At 48.4% G+C, this 24,377-nt stretch overlaps 8 protein-coding genes across 8 annotated transcripts; 3 read left to right on the top strand and 5 right to left on the bottom strand.

Moving 5' to 3' along the window:
* Nucleotides 1-910: 910 nt before the first annotated feature.
* On the bottom strand, nucleotides 911-3,418 carry F5891DRAFT_1042627 (uncharacterized protein). Its single transcript, XM_041362116.1, has 3 exons — nucleotides 1,959-3,418; nucleotides 1,885-1,938; nucleotides 911-1,706 (listed from the first exon to the last, which is right to left on the bottom strand). Exons 1-3 carry the CDS (start codon nucleotides 3,370-3,372, stop codon nucleotides 1,174-1,176), a joined length of 2,001 nt encoding a protein of 666 aa, XP_041224161.1. The 5' UTR covers nucleotides 3,373-3,418; the 3' UTR covers nucleotides 911-1,173.
* A 424-nt stretch (nucleotides 3,419-3,842) lies between these two features.
* Nucleotides 3,843-7,415, top strand: F5891DRAFT_1042623 (uncharacterized protein). Its single transcript, XM_041362115.1, has 5 exons — nucleotides 3,843-4,267; nucleotides 4,406-4,456; nucleotides 4,519-6,282; nucleotides 6,514-6,640; nucleotides 6,707-7,415. The coding sequence occupies exons 1-5, from the start codon at nucleotides 4,067-4,069 to the stop codon at nucleotides 7,183-7,185; spliced, it is 2,622 nt and encodes an 873-aa protein (XP_041224160.1). The 5' UTR covers nucleotides 3,843-4,066; the 3' UTR covers nucleotides 7,186-7,415.
* A 412-nt stretch (nucleotides 7,416-7,827) lies between these two features.
* F5891DRAFT_1042621 (uncharacterized protein) lies at nucleotides 7,828-9,315 on the bottom strand. Its single transcript, XM_041362114.1, has 5 exons — nucleotides 9,019-9,315; nucleotides 8,894-8,970; nucleotides 8,410-8,838; nucleotides 8,295-8,358; nucleotides 7,828-8,238 (listed from the first exon to the last, which is right to left on the bottom strand). The coding sequence occupies exons 1-5, from the start codon at nucleotides 9,235-9,237 to the stop codon at nucleotides 8,179-8,181; spliced, it is 849 nt and encodes a 282-aa protein (XP_041224159.1). The 5' UTR covers nucleotides 9,238-9,315; the 3' UTR covers nucleotides 7,828-8,178.
* Nucleotides 9,316-9,738: 423 nt separating this feature from the next.
* F5891DRAFT_981739 (uncharacterized protein) lies at nucleotides 9,739-10,468 on the bottom strand (the record flags this gene model as incomplete). The annotated part of the gene is made up of 5 exons (XM_041377147.1): nucleotides 9,739-9,930; nucleotides 9,984-10,120; nucleotides 10,189-10,275; nucleotides 10,329-10,385; nucleotides 10,438-10,468. 5 exons carry the CDS (start codon nucleotides 10,466-10,468, stop codon nucleotides 9,739-9,741), a joined length of 504 nt encoding a protein of 167 aa, XP_041224158.1.
* Nucleotides 10,469-11,459: 991 nt separating this feature from the next.
* F5891DRAFT_955343 (uncharacterized protein) lies at nucleotides 11,460-12,173 on the top strand (the record flags this gene model as incomplete). Its single annotated transcript, XM_041375320.1, has 3 exons — nucleotides 11,460-11,573; nucleotides 11,632-11,761; nucleotides 11,812-12,173. 3 exons carry the CDS (start codon nucleotides 11,460-11,462, stop codon nucleotides 12,171-12,173), a joined length of 606 nt encoding a protein of 201 aa, XP_041224157.1.
* A 607-nt stretch (nucleotides 12,174-12,780) lies between these two features.
* Nucleotides 12,781-14,051, top strand: F5891DRAFT_955339 (uncharacterized protein; the record flags this gene model as incomplete). Its single annotated transcript, XM_041375318.1, has 7 exons — nucleotides 12,781-12,956; nucleotides 13,008-13,109; nucleotides 13,161-13,206; nucleotides 13,259-13,348; nucleotides 13,402-13,536; nucleotides 13,604-13,798; nucleotides 13,851-14,051. The coding sequence occupies 7 exons, from the start codon at nucleotides 12,781-12,783 to the stop codon at nucleotides 14,049-14,051; spliced, it is 945 nt and encodes a 314-aa protein (XP_041224156.1).
* Nucleotides 14,052-14,068: 17 nt separating this feature from the next.
* On the bottom strand, nucleotides 14,069-14,719 carry F5891DRAFT_955327 (uncharacterized protein; the record flags this gene model as incomplete). The annotated part of the gene is made up of 3 exons (XM_041375316.1): nucleotides 14,069-14,478; nucleotides 14,534-14,584; nucleotides 14,644-14,719. The coding sequence occupies 3 exons, from the start codon at nucleotides 14,717-14,719 to the stop codon at nucleotides 14,069-14,071; spliced, it is 537 nt and encodes a 178-aa protein (XP_041224155.1).
* A 2,765-nt stretch (nucleotides 14,720-17,484) lies between these two features.
* Nucleotides 17,485-22,868, bottom strand: F5891DRAFT_1042604 (uncharacterized protein). The gene is made up of 14 exons (XM_041362113.1): nucleotides 22,638-22,868; nucleotides 22,478-22,574; nucleotides 22,347-22,420; nucleotides 22,108-22,291; nucleotides 20,493-22,063; nucleotides 20,406-20,446; nucleotides 20,266-20,355; nucleotides 20,010-20,213; nucleotides 19,590-19,961; nucleotides 19,366-19,541; nucleotides 19,059-19,313; nucleotides 18,032-19,004; nucleotides 17,820-17,979; nucleotides 17,485-17,767 (listed from the first exon to the last, which is right to left on the bottom strand). Exons 1-14 carry the CDS (start codon nucleotides 22,657-22,659, stop codon nucleotides 17,565-17,567), a joined length of 4,422 nt encoding a protein of 1,473 aa, XP_041224154.1. The 5' UTR covers nucleotides 22,660-22,868; the 3' UTR covers nucleotides 17,485-17,564.
* Nucleotides 22,869-24,377: the final 1,509 nt, after the last annotated feature.

Raw genomic sequence — 24,377 nt, 5'->3', positions numbered from 1 at the left:
CAAGCGGTTCGCAATGGAGAAATACTTGAAGAATATATTACTTCGACTCTAATGTAAGTTGCTCTCGCACCTCAACGAATGTGAGCTAATTTGAAGTTGCTGTCCATTCCAGACTCGGTCTTTGACTTGTTCCAAAAATCCTTGGCTTTTTTGGGTCAGCGAAAGCCCCAGATCGCCCAAGTTTTTTTCGTGAGTCTATAATCGCGAGTAGACCCACTATGTCTCTTAAAGGGGTTACCTTCAGCATCGAAATCGAATGCACGGACTTGGCCTGGTCACTCACGTCATGGGACGAAAACTCACCTGTATGAACCGTCTATTACTACTCTTCCTGATGAAATATCTTCTGATATGGTGTCTCAGATCGAGGCCCAGAGTAACGCCAGCTCTACTCAGCAGTTGTGGATGTTCGAGAGAAATGATCTGATGAGTAGCTCCATATAGTACATTTTGTTATAAGTTGCGTAGGTTGAACGGCGTCCGCGAAATCAATCAATCCCTTCGTGTATAGTTCTAACCAGTAGCCGGGAAGCTTTTTCACGATGACAGCGGAAAGTCATTATGTACATTTATTGCTTCAATTTGCTTGCATCATAGGCTAGCCTAATACCGACAGTACATATTATGCTATACGGCGTTATCATTATGGACTGGTCTAATGATCACCGTTCAATCTCATCAAGTGTCTTGTGGGTATGATGAAGCCGCACTTTAATGTCCAGGCGAACAATCACTGATCGAATCACCTTACAAGCTTGTCTGCAAAATGTCATCGAATCCGAAGTGTTTTTGTGATTCACGCTTGAAAACTTCATCCGACTCATGATGCCTACATGAAAGGAAGGGATGACGGTGGGTGATAGCAATACGGTGGGTTTAACAGGATCGGATGAGAATCATGCGACCCATGAGCTGGTAGTGTTGACTCGTGGTAGGATCGATATTGTGATGGTCACGGTATACTGGCATACAATTACATGCAGAGTTCATGATGAGGGTGCAAAGCAGGTATTGTACAAACTATCCCAAGTCCGACGAAGTCCATGAGGTGAATGCACAGTGCAACAATAAAAATACGAGGAAAACAAACAGCATTTTGACAGTGCCTTAGTGAAAGAGAACTTGCAAGGGTAAATGAGTCAATTTCAAAAACAAGCGTCACACCCTTTCACCTTAAGACCAATCTTCATCCCTCCACGGACCAGTGATAAGCAACGGATCATCTGACACAATTTCATCATGCATGACCTTCTTCTTCCCTCTCCTGCCTTTCAGCCTCTGCATCAAGCCAACAGAGCCGAGCTCTTCGGTGCCACACGGGCCCACGTCCTCGTGCACCCTAAAAATGTCCATGTCATCCCCCGGTCTACTGTGGGCATCATGTAGTTTTAGCTGCATCAAGGACTGTTTCCTCATGGCTCCCTTCGCGTGTGGCCGTATCGCGAGTTTCGAGTTGGGGCCGACGACTGTACCGGAGCGCGTGCGGCCAGGCAGAGAACCAGCAGGCCCGGCGATAGTCGAAGCGAGGGAGGTCAGTGTGGAGCCACTAGAACAAGAGGAAGCGGTCTGTGTGAAGTCAGATGCGCGGATGGTACCGGCGCGGTTCCTCTTGTGCTTGACGGTGCTTGTTTTCTTGGAGCTGACGCTGGCGAGGGTCTCGAGGGAACGGGTACGCATCGGGAGCTGAGTACCATCATCGTGTCTATCTGCGAAGGAGTTCAGTATCAGGCAAATGGAAATCTTAAAGGTCGGAGCCTAAGAGAGGGTCATCTGCGCAAGAGCAACGAAAGCAATTAAACACGAGACCCCAAAAAGATGAAGAGGTTTATGCCAACTACATGATGGTCGGGAAGGGATGTGTAGCCACCGAGAGCGTGTACATACCACCCAAATCAAGTGATAGCATATCTTGGATCAGGTCTGCTTCGCTTGGCGCGCCTATGCTGAAGTAGCCGCACCAAGGGGAGGCAAATTAGCTGATGCGTTTCTCGCGGAGGAACCTGGGTAGTCCGGAGCGGGCGAACTTGATTCATCGGGCACCGGCGGACTTGAGCCAGGAAGCGCTAAGATATTCTGACCTAGTGAGACCTTGTGCTGTGGTCCGAGATTAGTGTCCAAAGCCGGTGGAGAAGACGCCAGAGGAATCATGTATTCGCCCATTGAGGTCTTCTGAGGAAGTATGTCAATAGACATAGACATAGATGCACTGCCAGCACTATCGATACGATCATCAACGTCGATTGCATTGGAAATTTGGTGAGACCTAAGCGTGAACGAGCCAGAGGACGAGATAATGCTATTGGCTGAGATGCGGATCTTGCGGTGCTCGGTATGATCTGCCATTTCAAAGTCCTCGTCGCGCGGAAGGCGTGGGGAAGGCGCAAGGAAGGCTAGATTTGAAGGAGATTTCGGCGCTTGGAGGCCTGTCCTGCTGCCAGAGCGGCTATGCGGCGGGGTGGAAAAGAACTGGGGACGATCAACAAGAAAGGGTGATGCAGACAAACTTTGAATCGGATTGGGCTGGGTAATCGAATTCGGATCTGGTTCACAGATACCTGTGTGGATTGTAAGTGCTTTGGATGGAGAGATCCAATCCTGCTGTGCGATATGAGATAGCATATACGAGGGATCTGGGCTCGAGGGACGACGTTGATGCTTCGAAGGCGAGTATCTGGCCAGCTCATTGAGAGATACCGTAGAGTTCTTGCGGGATAGTCTAGTATAATCGAGGGATATCATGGAGTCTTTACGGGAAAGCTTCCTGTCATTCAGGGATATGGTTGAGTCTTTGTGCGAGATTTTGCGGCGAGTATGTGCACTATCATTTTTCTGAAAGGCACCGGAAAGCGTGCGAGACTTCAAATGCAGGGGGATGCGAGACGATCGCGCCTTCGCTTTGGTTGTGGAGCCAGTGTGAGGGGAGGAGGGACGGCTGTGGAAAGGTGATGCAAGGGAAAGGGATGTACTATTCTCCTTCAATTTTCGCGAGCTCGTGCGCGAAAGAGTACTTTTGACATTCGGTACGGGGGAAAACTCTTCTGGCACCAGCGGACGCGTAACTGAAGATGAATGAACGTACTCCGCAGAAGGAAATGGTGTTTGGAACGCGTCGACATCAGCTTCTGCTCCTGGAGCATCTGACACGACAGTTTGCCTGGCACGTTTCACGATATGACCCTTTAGTCGCAATGTGTCGTCATCTTCGTTAGTGACACCCCGAGAGCGCTTAAGCATTCGCCTAGACATCTCTGAGCGCGTAATATCGTCACGATCAGGTGGAAGGGCTTCAAGTGGAGAAGACAAGAGCTTCGCAGCAGCATTTGGACGTCCCCGCTTGTGTGCATAGGTTACCTTAACTGGCTGTCGAGTCATTGTGTGTCAGTCTTTGACCCATTAGACTGTTGAGCATAACGCGGCGTTGTGGAGCACGCTTGATTATGTAACGAAGCTGTTGCCATACAAGACCAAATACTACGTACTTAATACTTAAAGAAGTACCTTGCCTTGAAGCCAAGACTGAAAATCTGACTTAAGGTACATCGGAGCCCCTACAAGCACGAGGACAACACCTAAGGCGCTTATTTATTCACTGCAAGTGTTATTAAATTGCATAATGATGCATCTCATATTACAAATGACCGAATGCAAAGGCAATAGTAATATCATGTACTAGTCACGTCGTGGGCAGAACTGTTTAAAAGGAGTTGCACCGGTAGAACCTGGCAGGATCTATGTTGAACGTTGAACCAACGCTGCTTGGGCCCGGCACCCACACAGGTGGTCTCATTCCTGAGTTCTGACCTAGTCAAACGGGTTAACCGGATACTTCTTCACACTAGAAGCGGATTACATAACGAAGCCTTTGCCATACACGAGCAAACTACGTTTGGGTGGCTCCAAAAGCAAACCACAATCAACATACTTCACAATCACGAGTATTATAGATTTGCCACGCCAGCCGTACGCTTTTCTGCTACAACAATATATGCTTTCCTTCTAGGCTCAATTTCATATTTTCAACAATAATCTTGCGTTGGCATTGGCACTTGGCACTTTATAGTCTACAATGGTCGTTACTCGCAGAACTCCAGTGGTGCCAGCACCTCCAGTTTCCCGCACACCATCTTCACAAGGTCAACCGCGCTCAGCTAGACCATCTGTAATACAGGACACATCTGTGCTACCTCATGTGTCAAGCCCACTGGCATCCGGAGACGCGCACACCCCAGCTATTGCCTCTAATAACTTTAAGGAACATAACGACAAGGTGAGTAGCCACGATGAATTTCTTAACAAACCGATAGAAACGTATGCGGATCTTTCGCTTCGTTTGTTTGGGGTTGTGTTGCTTTCGGCTTGTCGTTTGCCCAGTCTATTGTAAGGGGCTGATCACGCGACGATACAGGATGAACACAAAAAATTAAAGAAGAAAGACAAGCTAAAGAAATCAGTCAAAGTGCGATTTCTTTTCTTCTCGCTCTAATATATCTCGGCTCACCGACACCAACTCACCGACAGAAGAAGAAACGTAAATCCACTATCCAGTCCCTTTTCGACTTCCTCACCAAGCTCCTTGTGCTCGCCGTCACGGTCTACGTCTTCGCTGTCTGCCCTCGTGAGGCACATCTGCAATCCCCTGTTTGCCGCGGCCTATCTGAGTACAAACGTATCGTTCTCGACCCGTACGTTATCCCACCAATACAAGCTGCGCTTGCGCACCCCTCTATTGCGCCATATGTGGACCGCGTTACCGAGGTTGCTAGTCCCATCATTCTTCGTACGCAAGCAGAGTGGACCAGACGTATTGTCCCGCAGTGGGAGAAGCGCGTTGTTCCAGTTTGGATTAATCGTGTGGTTCCTACCTTCACGACCTATGTTGTCCCCCAGTGGGAAAAGCGCGTTGTTCCGCAATGGCAGAAACATGTTGTCCCTCAGTACGACAAGCACATCGCGCCGCGATTGAGCAAACTCGAACCTTACGTTGCGCGTACAGAGTCGTATGTCGAGCAAGCGGAAACGACGTACATGACGCGTATAGCTCCGCACGTGCGTACTGCTATTCACAACCTGCAGCGATGGCAGCACAGAGCGCGACCTTACATCATCCTTGCCATCCACAAAACTCAGGATACCTATTATGCAACAAAGCCTCACGCGGTGCCTTTGGCAAAAAGAATCGGTGTGGAGGTGCAGCACGCAGTTTTGTTCCTAAGGGAACAGAGACGGATCTTTGTCGACCCCCATGTGGCCAAACTGTGGGAGAAAGTCAAGGAGTTGAGCCGTGGTTCGCCAGCAACTTCTGCGTCTACTTCTGCTCCATCCGACGCAACGGACTTCCCAAGCCCAGAACCTATTATTTCCGAGACATTGGAGCTAGAGTCAACTTACGCATCCATAAATCAACCTTCTGTGGAAACAAATCCAGCACGCGGCATAGCGACGGAGATATCCGTTGGAACGCTTTTAAACGAGGATGCAACGACAGCTGCAGAGACGGAGGTACCCACTGCATTCGACACCGTGCCGATTGTGTACGTCACCTCACAACAGGCATGCGCGTCCTCTTCTCACTCTCCCTCGAGATCTGTGCCAACACCAGTGCAAACCCCCCAGAGCGTGTCGTCTCACTTATCAGAGAATGCACCAGTCACTTCATCGACCGTATCTGCTGTTGCCGATAGTTTAAGTTCATTTTTCACTTCCACAGTCTCCACAGGCCCTATCGCCTCCAGCTCAATCCCTACACATATCAGTGACAACGATGAGATCGACATTAGCGCATTCTACGCCGAACTTGGGCTCGATGAACCCTTAGCCACATCCCAATCTTACGAACAAGTGCCCCTCAATCCCCCAGAATCGGAGGAAGAGCGCGCTGAACGGTTGCGCCTTAAAGCTGAGGAGACTGCCCTCAAACGTGCTGATATCGAGGCCCGTCACTTTAAGTGGGAAACCGAACTTCGGTCTCAAATACAGACTGGTTTGTCTACGCTCAAGGGCAGGCTAGTGGCAATCAGGAGCGCTGCTGCTGCCGAGCTTGCAGAGGCGCCTGATATTCGAGATGCTATCGAGAACCTTGTAGCTGACGCGGAGAAGTATATTAAAGGCGCCGAGATCTATCTCAGGAATCTAAGGGCAGAGAGCCGGAAGAACGACGAGAAGTCGCCGCTCTGGGAAAGAGTAGTTGAGAAGGTTGGCATGAAGTTTTCAGAGCGTCTTGGGGTTGTAGAGGCTGTGGTCAACACGTGGTACAATGCTATCCTCGATCAGGAGCTGCGCGAGGTTAGTTATCTCCTTTTCCCTGTTGTCTTTTGTGTTTTTCCGCCGGTCTGACTGTCAGTCATTTCCGTTGGTTTCGGACCACTGCCTTTCTAATTTGTTTTTTGCGCCCGCTATTCCGCATCCTGTCCCCCGCCCATCTTATGGTTTCCCACGACTGAGCCTTTTGTGCTCTTTTGATTTACGTTTTGCCTAAAAAATTCGGTCACTAATTGTGGTTTATTTGTTGCACAGGTTTACGCTGTGACCGCCGAAGTTCGTGAAGTCGCGGAAAAAGCCCAAGTCGACTTAGGGCTCGATTATGCTTGGCTCGACGAAGTGACGTATTCAGACTGGCAGCGGTATCATTCCCTGATTGACGGTGAGTCCCCCTATCCATTGCTCCTGTCACATAGCCTGTTAAACTAATCCCTCTTTATTGCCACAGTCAGCGAAAAATTCACTGAAGAAGCAAACTCGATACAAAACGGTACACATGAGAATCTGATCATGGATAACCCGATCATTCCTATCTTTGAGGACCTTGAATCGGAGGTCCAGGATGTCGTGATTGGATTTGAAACACGCTTGAGGCGGATAAAACGCGACGGCGAGCGTGCATTCAATAACGCCCAAAAGGATGAGGAGAAAACAGCTACTGATCCGGAGCGTGATGCTGGGCCGGAGGTCTCGATTCTTCCAATACCGGAGGAAGGTACGGGTGAGCGCACTTATGTCCCCCCTGTTACTATTGGACGAAGCAAGGAAGAGATACTAGAGGCGCTTGGGAAGGTTGAGCCTCTAGAGAAAAGTGCAGGGGACAATGCTCGCGAACACACCGACGCAGGAGAAATTGTGTCAAGTCTGGTTCGCGAGGCGGAGGTAGAGCATTCGGAGAGCACTGCTAATCCTCATACAGAACTATGAAATTCGTCATGTTTGGATTATTTATGACATCTATGTTTACGGCCTTGCATTCCTCCGTATTTCTTTTTACTCATGGCATAGCTTTGAATCACAATCATCGCATGTGGTGTACTGCCGGACAATCACCGTGTTGTCACGGTTCACGGCTGTTCAATTAACGTTCACTGGCACCAATTACGCCGCTTTGCTTCAAATAATAATTGACGCTCGGAATTTCTTTGATGCCCAAGCCTTGGGAGCCACGCTACATAGACCCTATGAGTCAACTGTAAATAGCTAATGGCCGCTCAAGCGGTCAGGGATCGTTCCTCGTCTGCGTGGCCACTGCATGTCCTCCCACGTGTGCATATTTCTTGACAACTAGTTGTTCAGGAGCTTCAGGGAGGTTCTGAGGGTAATTTGTAGTGCCACGTCAGGTCGGTGGCCCTGTTTACCTCTTGAACCCGTAGTATCTCGAACTTCGAGTAGATATCACACGTAAGGTGACACAACGGGCACACTAACCCTGCCGCTATTAGTGCGAGTGGCCGCACCCAAACTTCGGAGTGAATTGAACTTTGCAACATCATGTGTAACCCCAAGTGACACCCACGCTCAGTGACGGACTCATTTTCGGAATAACGTGATGACTGTTAGTGTACACATGCCGCGAAGGATGACTTTCGTCATGATAGTGACAGCTGAATATTATTAATTATACGACCCCATCTACTCAAAATGCTTCCGGAAACGCGTGGGCAATGCTGTGCGGATCTGTCATTTGCAGGTGATGCAGGGATCACGCGGATGAAATACACGAGCCCTACATTAACATAATGGCCGGAACCTGAGTGTCCTGGAAAAGTATGACATATCCCATTAATTTTGGACATGTGAACCTGAAGCAAGTCACGATTAACAAGTTCAGTCATGTTTGGTATGTATGAAATGAGATAAAGCAATGAGCAAAACAAAACAAGGAATCCTGATTGGATACCACTATGTCGTACGGTGTTAATTCGCATCTTCGCCGTCAATTCTCCATCGCAGATTGGACTCATAGAACTTGATGAGCTTAGCAGATCGAGTAAGTAATATGTTGTCCAAGAAGCCAGGTTTTTACAGCACACCTTCTGAGGGAACTTTTGGGCACAAAGTCGGGAAACTTCCCGCATTCGAACATCGCTGTGCTTTCTGTAAATATGTTTAGCATTCAGGAATCTAAAACAGGAAATGTCAACGGACATTTTGAAGTACACATAGAGGTCGCCCTCGTCTCCGCGTTCGATCGTGTCAATGGTCTCGACAAGGTTCTCCCAACTAGCAATAGTCATGTGCTTCTTCATGCTACCGAAAGTGACCACCTCTTCGTCTTCAGCCACCTGTTTCGTGACCTTCTTCGCAGAAGCCCCTTGGCTCTTACGTGGTTTTTTCTTTGCTCTAGCTTCGTCATCGTCGCTGGTGGCTTCCTGCGCTTTCTCCGACCGCTCCTCCTGGTCTGCTTTCTTCGGCCTACTGCGTTTTTTTGCGGGGGGCGTGGGTTCTCGAGGCTCCTCTATAACGGTGGATTTACGGCTGGTTTTGGGTTTGCCAGTATCCATAGATTTGCGGGGACCACCCTTACTGGCTTTGCGCTTGTTTTCCCAATACTTAGTAATGAGGTCCTGTGCATTGCTAGAATAGAGTTCCAGTTTGTTTCAGTCAACTTATGCAAGGAGGAATCAAATACACTGCATCATCCTCGTGCACCCAGCTGTTATCCTCCGGGGAATAACCTTTCCATTTGACAAAATAGCCAAATTTACCCTATGGCGCGTCAACATCCCGCTTGTTTGAATACGACAATGAACGTACATCACCAAAATAACCTTTTTGAGATTCCATGACTTCCTCAATCTCATACTCCTCATCCTCCTCGTTGCCCTCTTCTGCAGGAGTCTCGTCATTCTCCGACGCGAGTTCAGGCTCTGAAGAGGATACGCGATTCTTCTTGGACGAGTACTCTATCCTCTTTTTCACGCGTGGCCTGTCCGCATCCGAGTCAGAATTGGTCGCATCTGTCACTCGAGGCATATCAGACTGCTTGTGAGGAGTAGTAATTGGAGCAAGTTCAATTCGAGACTGAGTTCAATGTGCAACAAGAAACTTGGTGGCGCGGGCGTTATGTAATCGTTTGGAACAAAGGTAAACAAGCTTGTCGACGGGCACTCGGCAAACCCCGGTCGCCCTCGTGGATGTCTCGGTCTAACTGCAGTCACATTAGTGTATAATCTGGCAGTATTGTGTTACAGGGAAGTATAAGTAGCCCAGCCGCGTGCGCGCACATTGAAACGTGCGCCGAGTGGCAACTTCTCGTTCCACACTGCCCAACTGCGGTTCTGCCTGTATCACATCTATAACGATATGCAGGTATGACAAAATTTCGCCGAGACCTTTTATAAGCGCGCCGTCATGTTGCATCGGCGAACAGATGTAATTGCGGGAGAACAGGATGATCAAGTTACAGTAAACAAAGCTGAATACAGTCAGACATCGAGGACTCGAAGGGAAAAATGAAGAATAACCTCAGTCTCTCTATCTGCGTGGCGGACTAGCACTCCGACCGCGCCCTTCCCGACCTCCTCTGCCTTTTTTCGGGCCCGATGGAGGGGGCCGAACGAATGCGTAGTCGCATTGAACCATCTGTTCTAGTAATGGCGTTCCCGACGCGCCATCAATAGCAGCCTGAGCTTCAGCCATGGTCTCATATTCCACGAGTGCATAGCCCTGTAAATGAATGGCTGTTGAATTCCCTCGTTCCCTAGATGCGATAAACGGACCTTAACATAACCCGTGCGCCGGTCCAAGTTTAAATGAAGATTTTTTATCTCTCCGAACTCTGCAAACTTGTCCGTGACATCTTCCTCCGTTGCCTCCTCGTGTACGTTGGTGACCAAGACGATCCAACCTTCAACGGCTGTGCAAAGAAAATGCAAAGTATGATTCATAAACCCGATGTGGTGGAATAAGCCAAAACATACTTACATCGCGCGGCTCTCGTGTCATCCTTGACATGAGAGGATTCAACCCTGTCGTAAGTGGGCTCAGTGGTGACTGTGCCATCATTTCCACCTGCCGCAGCTTTAGTTGCACATAGGTGAAACGCGAGTATGAAGAGTGATTACCTGCTGTGTTTTGGAATCCCCTGCCTCTCCGCCTCACAGCGCCGCCGCCGTTAGCGACTTGTCTCGAGTTAGAACACAACCTCAAGCCATAAAATCGTGAAACAAGTACCTTCATCGATATTCATTTCATCGTCGGACATGGTGGTTGTTGGTGTGACGTGTGACCAATGTGACAAGGCAACCGATTGACTATTTGACATGGCGGATACAGATATTGTCCCTCAGGCTGTCGCTGCAGTAGTGTCGTCAAGTGATTTCGACATAACCTTGCTGTCACCAGACGATGTCATGTCCAACCTCTGGATACATACAAGCACGCGTGTACTACATACTAGTACAAGCGGCCTGAGCGTTCAAGATTCGGACTATGGAACGTTGAGGTTAGAATCGGATTCTCACGTAAGTCAACAACGACCGAATCAATATACTGCTGTACGATGATTGGCAGTCTCCCACACAGACATATTGCAGGATACTATGCCCGAAGTGCTTCCGAGCATCGGAAGCCAAGTCCAATGGAAACTAATGCAGCGTCTTGCGGCGGGGGATTAAATTTCCAGAGAATTGACTTGTATGACATGCTATGCTCTGCTATGCTTTGTGCCATCATTTTTTATCGTCCATCTTTCGCCTTTAAGCTCTCCCGACATTTACCCTCCCTTCAGGTTAACCATTTTTTTCGGCATGTGTCTTCCGTATTCGACTTAACGTTGCCTCAGTCTCTCACCTCAGACGCCATCTAACGACGCTTTAAAACCCACGATTGGCCCCAACGTCACCTTTTAATCCCGATTAGCTCATTCAGCTTCACCGTGGATACAAAGCGAAGGTATAAAACGTGCGCCACTTGAAAGCTGGCTCGGAAAGCTACAACTGGGCAGTGCCTGGAAGCAGCATCGCCTCACAGATCTCAGATCCTCAAACTCAGATCCCGAACGACTCAACGGTCAATGTGGGCTTGACCTCTCTCACGCGAAACCCTTGTGAAGGTACCTGTCGACCTAAACCTTGAAACCTAAGCGCGCTTCGCCATATTTAAGCTCAACCGACTCGCCATAAACTTCATAACCAGCCACTTTTTCATCTGACCTTCTAAGGATATCTTTTAATCTTCCAACTCGGTTGTTCAAAATGAACCCTGTTCCTCTTATTAACCACCCTTGCACGGTATGCTGCAGGCCCACCTCCATGTGGTGCAGCCGCTGCCAAGCCGCGTGGTATTGCGCTCCCGAGCACCTTCAAAGCGTAAGTCTTTAACGACAGTCGCGTGATGGATACGCGACTTATCAATCACAACATTCAGGATTGGCCGCGCCATCGAAAGGAGTGTGTTCCGGCAACCCATGCCCAAAATTATAATATCATTGCCACTCCACCTCCTGCTGAGCAGCAGGTGATTATGGTTTCTGCCATCCTCTTCTCTCCCGAAGAAGGTGAATCCCGACGCGTCTTCATGTTGTTACAACACGCTCATCACTTGCAGAGCGCCCAAGGATCATCACGGTCAAGTGCCGTCCGTCCCAGGTCCCGTCCCAGGGCATGTGTCCTCAACCTCTCGTCAGCGGACATTTTTCGGACGGTCAAGCGGAAAGCATTGTCTTGACGCAAGGCTTGAATGGAGAGCCGCTCAGATTTCCCCTTCATCTGTGGTACTCCCCAACTGCGCTGTCGCGTTGCGCACCCATTAACCGTGCTATCTATCACATCACATCCGGTGCCGCTGCGAAAGCTTGGTGCGGCACAGTTGTCGTCCTGAAGTTCAACGGATCTCGGCGCCAGGGCTACTCTGATGCAGGGTCGAATGATCTTCCGGCTCTCTCTGCCTATTTCTTGGCCTATAAGTAAACGCATAACGCGTTTGGTTCTTAATGTGCTTAAAAAGTAGAATATAAGCCACATCATCCGGGGAAGGCGCATGCTTCTGACCTTTCCATTGCAGCGTTATAGCTCCTTGTCGTATATTATCGCACATATATATCGTTTGTTGCTTTGTTTCGATATCTGTAGCTTTCATAGTGTTTTTGTTTTGTTATCTTACTAGTGTCTGCTCTTAACTGTATTTCTCCATAAAATAGATGAGTAGTTATTGTTATTTGCAAATGGCTGTGCAAAATTGCGCGAGGTTACGTGGAGTGATGATGTCGACTGCAACGTGGACAGAAAATTCGATGAACCATCGTGCATGATGATCACTGTAGGCAAAGGTATTGGCGACCCGACCCGCACGCAAAAGCCGTTGCTGCTTGATATGAAGGACCAAGTATTGCCAGTTGAAATCGACGTTGCTGGTCGAGAAAGAAAGCAAAGGGCTATATCACGATCTAGTAGTTGTAGACATTCCCACGCCCTGTGCGCTATGCAACGTATATGTGTAACTATGTAGGCAATCACTAATTTGTGTTCCTAGCGATCAACCTGAACCTTGCAAGTCTGGACTCTGTAAACCACTCAAATGTTATCCTTCATATCATTTTCATCACAGTCTACTGATTCCACTTATCATCGATCCGCGCGACATCATCCAGATGTTGAGGATCTTATGGATGTGGATGACGATGATTTTTCAGGTTCTGAGCCGAGGCTGACTTGTCCAGGGGAGACCATCACATCATCGCAAGCATTCATGCGGTAAGCAGTTTGTAGGAAATGATATTTCAATGTGTTAATGAGCGCCTGCAGCGGTCATGGGACATACGTCGACAAAGAGGATGTCATTGCCTCCGTCGTGGGGACTGTAGAACGGGTGAACAAACTAGTGACCGTTCGTGCGATTCGTACCAGGTGAGTGGTTTTCCAACATTGCTGGTGCTCCTCAATTTATCTTCGATCAAGATACAATCCAGAGGTGGGAGATCTTGTCGTTGGGCGCATAACAGAGGTGTGTACCTCATGATGAGGCTTGGGAGTTCCATTAAAGGTTTGACACATAGGTTCAACCTCGAAGATGGAAAGTAGATGCCAATTCACGTCAAGATGCCATCTTGATGCTTTCGTCAGTCAATCTACCCGGAGGGGTACAAGTGGGTTTTCCCCTTGCAACATTGTATAGTCTTTGTAACCCCATTCATGCTAGCGTCGGAAATTAGAGAGTGATGAACTCCAAATGCGAAATTTCTTTGAAGAAGGGGATCTTCTGGTTGCCGAGGTACAAGCATTTTTTTCGGATGGCGCCATGTCGTTACACACGCGATCTTTAAAGTACGGCAAGGTGAGCGCCGCATTGTCGATTTCATTCTTCTGAACAAGGGCTTCATTCTGAACCCCCTTTGTTACAGCTGCGGAACGGCCAACTCGTGACAGTACCCCCAATATTGGTTCGGCGATTAAAGTCTCACTTCATATCTTTGCCATGCGGCGTCGACCTTATTCTGGGGTTGAACGGCTACATATGGGTTAGCAAACAAGCGAAGGACAGTGACCAAGGCGAAGAGGGTTTTGATGCTGAAGCGGTGTATTCGAACCAAAATGATGTGGGTGAATGTCATTAGCACGGAGCATAGTAGACGCTCACCCAATTTTTAGGACATCGACAGTGCTACTCGTGCAGCAATCTCGCGCGTCAGTAACATTATTCGCGTCTTTGCAGACCATTTTGTTCCTTTAACGGATACACTTTTACTGGAAGCCTACGAGTGGGTGATCGAACAAGAAGGGGATGCCAAACGTTTGTTATTGGGTGATACAGGTGATGCGCTCGTCGCTGCCATGAGTCTTAGATGTTGAGCAATGTGTCTCCGTAGTTACATATCATCATCCTCGTCTTCTACATTGTCTTCGTCCACATCGTTCTCATCATGCTCTGCACTGTCCTCTTCTTCCTCGTCCTCTTCGTCAATAGTTTGATCAGCAACTCCTGCCTGAGGTGGCGGTTGCTGTTGCTGCTGCTGTGGTTGGGTCGTAGCACCATTGGCCATCTTTCTTGCCTCGGCCGCTCTCCTCATCTCTTCTTTCTCATCATTGACGGGTAATAATCGGTCCAAAGCAAGGTCTCTCCAGCGTAAAGAGCCATTCACACCACCCCCGCCATAGCCCATGTCCTCGAATAACGCCCGAGAAGTTGGGTCATATGGTGGTCTTGGTCTTGCAGCTGGATGCTTGATATTTGTTGGATTCCCGTAGGGATATGAAGGATGGACCTGAGAAGGCAATACTGTCAAATGGAGATCAGCCAGAGTGAGCCTATCAAAAAGAGTGTCATCACGAACTGTCAGAATCGTCCGGATTCGGTGGAATCATATGTGCTGGTATGTCGAGTTCTATTCATTTTGCACATTTTCAATCAAGTGTTCAAGATTTTAGAAGTGGTTTGTCCTACCGTCATCTGATAACTCGCCAGAGATATATTCTGGACTGTCAATGGTGTCGAGCACTTTCAGATCATGTTCAGTCATGTGAATGTAACAAAAGGTCAGGTCCTACATTCAGCTCAGCTTGTAGAATGATTCAGCATTGGAATAACTGACGGTCATCTCTCCAGCTCGTGATGCTATGAGTCGGATGTAACATTCACGCATTAACCAAGAAGTGTGGCTGTGCGGTAACAACTGGAAATCGCGGAGTTTGAAAGCAATACCACCTTCCACTTTTGATCACGGTAACTGACAGTACTTATGAGACATCGCACACTAGTACTAGTACTGCGTACAAGCTCCGTTAAGGGCTGGCTAAATGTGAGCAAGTTCTCGCTTTCTGCCATGAACTCTGTCCTGGGTGCCAAGCCCTTTTATCACACAAGCAGGCTCGATCTACAGGACCGTATGCATGCTACTACCGTGATTCGGATCGTAATGGATCATAAATTAGTTCGTTGTCATTGTTCCACAAAGTTTGCTCTATTAAGCTTTGGCTAACCTTTATATAGATTCCGGCCGATCGATACCCCTCCTGAGCTTACCATTCGATAGCCAAGTTGGTCTCCACTCATGCCAAGCCCGCGCCCATACCATATGGGTGGACTTTCTGTTGATACCTTTGTATCTGATAGGTGCTAATAGGTTTTGCTAGGGTCCCTCAGAATGTTTGTTCCGGAAATGATTTACTGCGGGGTGAGTTATTTCCTTCACGGGAGTGAAGTAACGTCTTCAAAAAGAACAGCGAATAGCATTCGCTTCAACAATCATGAAGCAAGCTTTAACTTTAGCCCCCCAACAAAGCTACTCGTGATTTAAGATAAGTACTACGTTACCAAAGTCTTACTAGCACCGCCCTTCGCATGTCAAAGGCACTTCCATGACATTTCCGAGAACACCTGCAAGTTTCCGAAGTGTTTTCACATCCGATGCGATCTGAGGTAACGTATCACGCCGAGCAGGTGGGGGAGTGTTTGAAACAGGTTGAAATTCAACGCCCACGCACAGCACCATGGTATGTCAGGATGGACTCGAATCGAAGGCCGTAAGAGAAGACCAAAGGCCGTGCTGTGATAGTCGGAACCAATACTGTTGTAACTTCTTAAAGACGGTCTCAGTATAAAGCCAGTGCAGTGTCATAATAAGGTCACTTATTCCGAGTCGGTGGGCTCTGCGCAGAGTCCAGACTCATCATAATATTACTTACTTTAGCATACTCTACCCCTCGGGTCGTCATGACTGTTGATGAATAAAAAAAACATAACTTACCATTTCTTCGGTCTTTGGAATCCTCGCGAAGTAGACGCGTTTGTGGTGTCAGTTGCTCGGGATCCAGACGGGGTTTGCACCACTTCCTTAACCAACATTGCCGCTCGGTCCCAATCCTCGATTTTCCGGTGCGTGGGCACAATGTCAATAATATCAACGCCGCTCCGCGCATATTCGCGGCTACGCGTTCCTTCTCGTTACTGGATAACTCGATCCCACGTCACGGTGAGGAGATTGACTCACTAATCACACGTTCTTTGTGTGGTCCAGCCTGGATTCTGGAAGGTCCCGAGAAGTATTACCTAGCTTTAAAGTCTAACCTTGTCTGTTAATTTTAATCCACACAACATGCAGGGCCGCTCGCGGCAGAGCCCGCTACGGGTCGCATTCTGCAAACACGGTCAAACTTGATCTATCGAGTATGAAGATACGCACATGACTTTTTCTTCGCTTTCTGGAGTGATTTGATATATTTTTCAATGTGCGACGAAGCCGTCTTATCTTCGACCCAGCTTCAAAACTGGCTCCATTTGCCTTGATTGACCGTTCCAAAGGGCGTCGTTTCGTGGTCGTTAACACAGCTGTCAAGAACGGGAATAGGCTGTGCTTTCTGCGAGAACGTTGACGTACAAAGTCACAACAACCTTCAAACGAGTGAGAACCAGAGTCCTGTGCAACATGATAAGAAATAGACTCCCGCAAATTCTCCACGGACGAGTCAATGTCTACCAAAAATCCCCAAGCAACCGCTAACGCATTCAGAGCTGGTTTGCATAGCCATCAAAAAAATTTGTTCGCAGTATGATCATTTGTGCGCTAGTACAGATGAACACAACGGAGACAAGCAAGATAGACCCGCCCGGGCAACGTTGGACTAACCGCTTGGGCAGCTGAAATACTTTCTCCGTCTGTAACAACAAACACAGAAAAAGTTTGATCTTTGTAAAATCAGAATGATATCATGTAAAAAACGATGAATACACGTACCTTCAGACTGGGAAATACAACTGTGGCCAGCAGAAAGCTGGACGGCGATGTCGAGCTTTCTTGTGATTGGCTCGCAATTTTTTTAATGCGAGAATCGATTCTGACGGCCTTCGGAATTGGATGCACTCAGGAATAAAACATCCGTCGGAAATGATACCGACCATCAATGATTGGCAGGCGCACCAGGCCAAAAGTGGACTCTTCATTGTGATTGGTGACCAACGCGAATTGTGCAAAAGACGCAAGGATACAATTGATTCAAGACTCGAGTCGCTGACATGGATAACAGCAGGAAGCCTATCAGTAAAAAGTCAAGGATTTCGGAACAAGTGGAAAACATGGTCGAGCGACGCGAGTACTATGTGATATCTGCGCGCTCCGTCAGCTTTGTTAGGACTGTGCGAACAAACTCACCAGAACAAAATAATTTAGGGCCGGGGGGCATCTCTGATTATGAGGCTTTTACGGCGATGACACCTACTGCCGTAGCAGGATTTCGGACTCCTGTCACCCCTGTCTTCGTCGACGACGTACTCGTCCAGATCGACCAGTCAACGTGAAAAAAAACATACATTATTATACATCAGCTATGATGTCTACGTACGCTCTTGGATAATAGACCTAAGCAGTTCTAAGCGGTCCCTTCACCTTCCGCCTCTCCTTTTTGTGCATTCGTTTCGCTTGTCGCAACAGGCTCGAGATTCTGCAACCGCATTTCCACCAAGAACTCTTTATCCCTGATTGCCTGTGACCAGGAGGACAACAGCCTCAACGTAGCCATCGATGCCCGATAGAGGCCTACCGTGGCAAACATGCCTGGATAGGCATGCATAACTGTAGAAAGCGAGTAAGACGCTTGCGGCGTGATCGAAATACAGCAACTTACACATAAATTTAGGACTTAACGGCAGATCGAAGAATTTCCGTAGGCTCCACACTGCGGCAGCAGGGAGGACTAGCATACCAAGTAACCCAGCAACGAGCGGAATGATTACTTCTTTCGTTGCTTGTTTGGGGTCTGGATGGGTCCAGCCGTTGTTGATGATCTATAGTGACTAGTTAGTAGGCTCGCCCTGCTAGCAATCAATTTTGACCAACCGTAACCACTCCACGCCCAACATCAAATTGAGGCCGCCGGTTGATGCGCATAAAGATCTTGCCATACACAAGACCGAGGGCCCACATGTCAACAATACGGATGTGAATGACCAGCGTTGGGTTAAGAGTCAGACGAACTGGCATGACGATGTACATATCGATGACGAGTGCGAAGAGAATGGGGATGATAATGCCCAAAAAGATCCCCATGTAAGCAATTTTGGATAGCCAAAGGAGGCTCCGCTTCACGAAGAAGACTGCAAACTCAGCTCTTGGCCCATCACCACCTCTTCGCTGTCTGCGTTTGTCCATGCGTTCCACAGTTTTGGCCACGAGATAGCAAGCCCAAAGAAGGTAGAGCCCTGCGAGGAAGGAGTAGCCATCATGTAGCTCTTTCGATGTGAACAGACAGAAGAAGTGACGACCCAGTTGCATGGGTACTGCAATAAAGATAGCAGCCAACACGGCAACGATGACCCACACAGAGGTAATGAAGCCGAAGATTCTAAATCGAAAGCCAGGTGGGAAGTATACGATGAGATAATCGTTCTTGGTGTCACGTTTGGCCTTTGCAGCTTCTGCATCTTGCGCTGCTACGAGCTCTTCTGCTGCAGGATTGGCGGGGGTGCCGTCCTCCAGCACTTCCGCAGTGGCACGCATATCCTTCGGAAGGGCGATGTTGTCACTTGCGGGCACACGACGAAAAGTCCCATCGGACGTTTTGCTAGCAGACTCTATGTCGCTCAATGACCTGCGGAGGAAAGGAACCCAACCGTCAAACTGTGCCGTGAATTCTTCGTCCGAGTGGCGTTCGCCAAACATGTAAGATGTCAGACGCAACCTTGCTGCTACCAGCTTCCAGATACGGACGGCCCAACGATGGAGAAACTTCCTGGGCCTGAGGTAGCGCATCGTGTATGGCAGAGCAAACTGTAGGAAAATAAGATCCACGGGGACAGTGGATATCGGTTCGCTGGGTGACAATGTCAAAAAAAGGTTAGAGATCACTTGCTAGGTAATATCTTACCGCGTCTTCCACCGAAGAGGGAAAATAGACCTGTTACCAACAAAAAGTAGCACAGCAAGAGTTGCCACTCCACACGCGACCACCATGGCGTACATGAAAGCGCTGATGAGGAGTTTGCGGAACTGAGTGAATGTGGGCCTATCTAGGATATCACGGATTGGGTGGAAGTTTTGATCTTGAGGATCCTTAATGAACCACATGGCTCCGGGGCGCATGATGTTCCGACATCCGGCCAAGAGAATAGCAAACTGGTACCTAAAGAGAAAGTTAGTCTTCCAAATCCACTGAGACTATCTTGTTGACTCACATGAACATGGTCCCGGCAACCCAGTGATAGAACATCGCCGTCAATGGAGCTTGAGTGAAAAAGGCAGCACGTGACTCGAGGGAGGCTTCAGGAAAGACCCAAACTGTACAAATGTCGAGCATTATGCCACATCCCAAGGGAAATATCACGAGCTCGATAACAATGAACATGGCCACCTACGAAAGATAAGCATGAATCAAAAATGGCAGTGTGGGAGACATTACTTTGACCACTAGGAGCTGCTGTCGGACTGCACTCCGGATAGCTCGTCCTGCACTTCTTGCGTTCCCAACAGTGAACACGTTTAGGTAAATAGCAAGAAGGATACCAACTACGCCGTAGCCAAGTATGATAGCGAATACCTTTTCGCGGGTCCCTTGTCCCATGGTCAGGTTGACCCACGAAGTCTGCAGTTGCTCGGAGGTAGTCCGAACCTCGCGGCCCAGAGTTGCAAAATATGGCTCCAAGTACCGTACGATAACCGAGTCACTTTCCAAGAAGCTTTCAAGACGTTGTGACAACGAAATGGCAGGGGAAGGCGAGGGTGTCTGCAAGGATGCGACAACATTCTCCCACACAGTTGTGATCTTCGATATCTGTAAACATGAATGAGAGAATTCTTTCAATGAACCCAACTCAATTACCGTCCACTCGAGAATGGCGTCAGAGGTGACTTTCTGTCTGGTGATGAGGAGCAAGATATTTAAGACTAGGCGAATGGACCAATACAAGCCAGGGAAGACGAAGAGGCCAAGAATGACTGTTACGAAATCCACAATGGGATCTGTGATAACTCTCATAGCTCGAATCGGGAGATCCAGAATATACAGTGCCCGTGGAGGATCGAGCTGAATAAAATGGGTGAGTGCTTGTTGACCACTAACCACCAGTACATCCTACCGATAATAGAGCGGTTGTCTTTCCAAAGGTAAATGGAAGCCATACACCGAAGCCAATCGCGGTATCAAGAACGAAAACCATGAGGACCGCCTGTATTCTGTCCGTTAAGTAACTAGACATCGATCAAATTCGAGACAAACGTTTTGAAAGACTCCGAGGATAGGTCCCCTCAGTCCAATTGCTGCAGAATATCAGCATACTTCGTGCGATAAGGAAGATAGTCAGACCTTCCATAGCTCCGTCCAAATCATCTTCGACTCCCGGTTCTAGATCATCCATGTCACCAGGCTGGTTCAGTACAACCTGGATTTGGGGAGGGGCAGCGACGTTCTCATCGCCAGGGTTGATCAAATCATCGCCGTCGCCATCATCGTCCTCATCGTCTTCATCATCCAACACCCGATCAACCTCGGCTGCAGGTGCCTGTGCAGGATTATCATCCTCCTCTCCCTCATCGTCGTCTTCCTCATCATTCTCTTCGAGAAGCGTGTCTGGTATGGTAGCAATAGAAGTTTGATCCTGCGCATCAGACGGAGGAGGTAAGTCGGGGCTAGCTGACTCCGGATCACGAAAGAAGCTTTCCAATTCTTCTTCAAGTTCCTCTTTTGAGCGTTCGCCGCCATCAAAGTACCCTGATGGCCCAGATGATGACGGTCCAGACTCCAGCTCTTCTGGCGCGAGATACATTGCGAGACTCGGTGAAGATGGTGGTAACGCTGGACTTGGCTGAAGCTTGTTAGGAGTCGCACCCTCCGCGAAAACAGTAGAGTTTGCCATGGGAGGTCGTCGTAGAGGAGTGCCAATATTGCCGTGAAGTGCAGGTGTCATTGAAGGGGAGACAGACGAAGAAGTTGGTTGCGAGTCAATGTGGAAGTCTGCATCCCAGGAATACCTATCATTGAAAGTTGATGGGCCGACGACGGGATCACTACTCCTAGAAGGTTCTGGGAAATTCGAGCTGATGGAGCTAGAAGCCCTGAAGGTAAAGGGGAATGTCAACGCCTCCCCTCCATTGAGGGAAGTAGAGGGTTGAACGTCTTGACTATCAGCCGTCTCATGAGTCATACTCTCGTCTTCCTCGGTGTGAATCCTCCTGCGGATACGGCGTTGGGAATGAAGTTCGGATGACCCTTCTCCGGTATCATCAGCGTCTTCCGCCCTTTCCTTTCCTTTCCGAGAGTAATGATCTGGTTCATACGGTGGTGGCTGCTCTCGGGGGACTTGGGGAAGTTGAGGGGGTGACTCAAGAGGAAAAGGAAGTCTGTCGAGAGGACGATTTCGAAGAGCCTGATGTCGGTCTGTCTCCAATGGGTCACGCTGGTGTAGACCTTGCCTTTGGACGACACCGGGACCTCGGCGAGCACGCAAAATTCTCCCTTGACGCCGTGCATCGAGAGCTGCGTCTCGAAGGGCATTACGACCAAAATCATTCTCATCTGGAATATGTACGTTGGCAGGCTCTTCTACTGGAACTGCAGGGAGATCACCAGGTTGAGGGGGAGGATGTATTGCGCCGCCGTCTTCATCCTCAAAAACCCCCGGCCGAGCATTCTGCGAGATCCATTCCCTGAGAAGAAATATTGCAACAAATATTAAAACAATGAGGGAGGCAATAATTTGTCCGGCAAAAATGTCAGCAGATAGCATCGACCAGAATGGGCGATTAGAAACCCGTTGATATAGTGTGGCATTGGAAGGGAGTCCGAGACCAGTGAAGGAGCCATTCAAAGAAGCGGTGGGACCGTTCATCCCAAAGAAATCAGCATATGGTCGACCACGACCACTTATCCACCACGCACTACACAGTGTGAGCTAAGGCCGCACAGAAGTTGTGTAACTTACGTTGACTCGCCCATGGTGAAATAAACTCTCCATGTCCAAATGGTGATCCACGGTAGCACGGCAAGCCAGACGGTTCCAACCATAATAGCCCGCAGACCAAAAAGGATGGCAAATAAAGCCTGCTGAGCTAGACGCCGAAACAGGAGAAGTGGAGGAAGCGTGGAGGGCATATCAGCTGCATAGACTAAGGGAAACAATCGTGTAAGTCAGTTCAACACATCGAGCAAAGCTGTATTCACCTTTCGTAAAGGAGTATGGGTGTTTGCAGACATCGCAGGTCTTCTTCTTGCTGTGTGATAACCATGTCGTCAAACTAGATAGAAGTGGTAAGTGAGGCTGTACGATAATCATCCCTGTGGAGTCTACTGACCAGTCTTGATGGATATACCGTATGGTGCCAGAGCATTTACAGGGATAAAAGAGCGGCTGATCCAAATCGCTAGGCGCGCTGCAGATTCGACATGTGTCTAAGAGGTAAAAGGTTAGCTCTAGCTCAAGAGTGATCCAACTATACTATAAATGCGGTATACCTTGCTCCTCTGCCTCCTGCATGCGTATGACTCGTGTTGACAGACCCGAATTCTAAGTCTGAGTGGCTCCACGAGCGTCAGGAACAGGTTGTGTCAATTCCTTCAAAAATGTTGATTTGTGAACTCTTTTGACGACTCTTCGGTGCTATGTAGATGTCAAGCACTCGAGAGATGATGCTGACTGATAGTAAGAACGAAGAGTATAAACAAATGCACTAAAGAGTACTGGCGGCCGGTCACTTTACTGGTCAAACTAAGCTTCGGCGTGGCCGAAAAACACCATGTTGGGAATGACGTATTAATAATGTGGCTGAGAACGTAGTGATCCGAACAGCAGAAAACTGCAATGGACCTTGAATAGAGCCACCAATGGATTCAGCTGCGTAGCTCCTTACTTTCTTCGTGAATGAGGAACCCAAACGTCGAAAGTACATTTATTTTTTTCGATGCCAAAGAGATGAATTGATTTGTGTCAAGTGGCATCTGTGCCCAACATTAGTCCCGGGGCCGGACACATTGAATTACAATGGAGAAGGGCGACTTCGGGCAATGTGCATACAACGATGTCCTTCTCTCGGTGCCGATTCTCTTACCGCTTACTTAAATGCAGTGAATCTTTGTGGATATTACACTGGCATACTGCAAATGTAAACATAGCCAAGACTTGCCTTCACCCTTGACTCGACCGCGGTACCGGCGTAGTCATATACGAAGTTTTGCAGCCTTCAAGCAAGCTTCGAGATAAATGGTATTCATGTTGTTGAAATCATCGTGTAAAGCAATGGGTTCCAAGGATGAAGATCTATGTAGACTCACTACCAGTCTATGTTTATAAGGAATCAGCTGCCTTTTGGATGGGGACTCGGAGAGGAGTGAAAGCCCGAACTTGAGACAAAATCGGATGGTTCGAGCCTAGGATTTCTACGGAAAATTGATGTTGAGCGATCAATTACATACGTATTGCCAATTAGTAGTTGCCAGCAATTATTCGATGGTAGCAAATGGCTGTTGTAGGATGGTCACATTTGTGTATCCTCGGAGTTTAGCTTGGGGATTTCGAGTTCTATCTTCATTTCCCGGTACTACGAACCTAGCGAATAGCGCACGCATTTAACAAGGCTCAACACATAAAACGACGAACCAATTAGTAAGCGGGGCCGGTAAGTTCGGTGATGTTGATGATCCCTGCACCGACATGACGGCGCGCAAACTGTTCTGTGGTTCAACTGCCGACGAGCCTCTGCTACCGATGGCGATCATGGCTTGGGCCGCTTGGTTGAACCGGCACCTGATACCAACGTAATGAGTAAACCGTTTTTCGCTGAATGCAGCCTTACAACGAGCACAGACCCAGTTATCTGTGAAAAATATCAAGGTACAGGGGACAGTGACATAGTAAAGAAGAACATCGGGGGCCCTTGACTCTGTACCACCACCATGGTCAGAACTCCCACGCTGAAAAACGCGGGCAAGGACGAGCCGTCGCAGCTCACAGAAAAAACTGGCCTTTTAAAAAACCCATAACATCAACAAAATAATATGTATATGTACGAACACCCTCCTCCTCATCACCCAAATAAAACAACCCAACAACAACAAAACAACTGACACACCCGAAACACACCCCACACGCAACACCTATCGACGAACTTTCAACCGAATCATCTTAGGATAACTGACTACCAACACCCGCCAAGAATACAAAGATAACGCCAACCACAACCAGACGTAAAGATACAC

Source organism: Suillus fuscotomentosus, assembly GCF_016647785.1.
Source record: "Suillus fuscotomentosus strain FC203 chromosome Unknown F5891scaffold_38, whole genome shotgun sequence".
Lineage (NCBI taxonomy): Eukaryota > Fungi > Basidiomycota > Agaricomycetes > Boletales > Suillaceae > Suillus > Suillus fuscotomentosus.
Note: the sequence above shows the minus strand (reverse complement) of the source record. Positions and strands in the feature narration are given on the sequence as shown.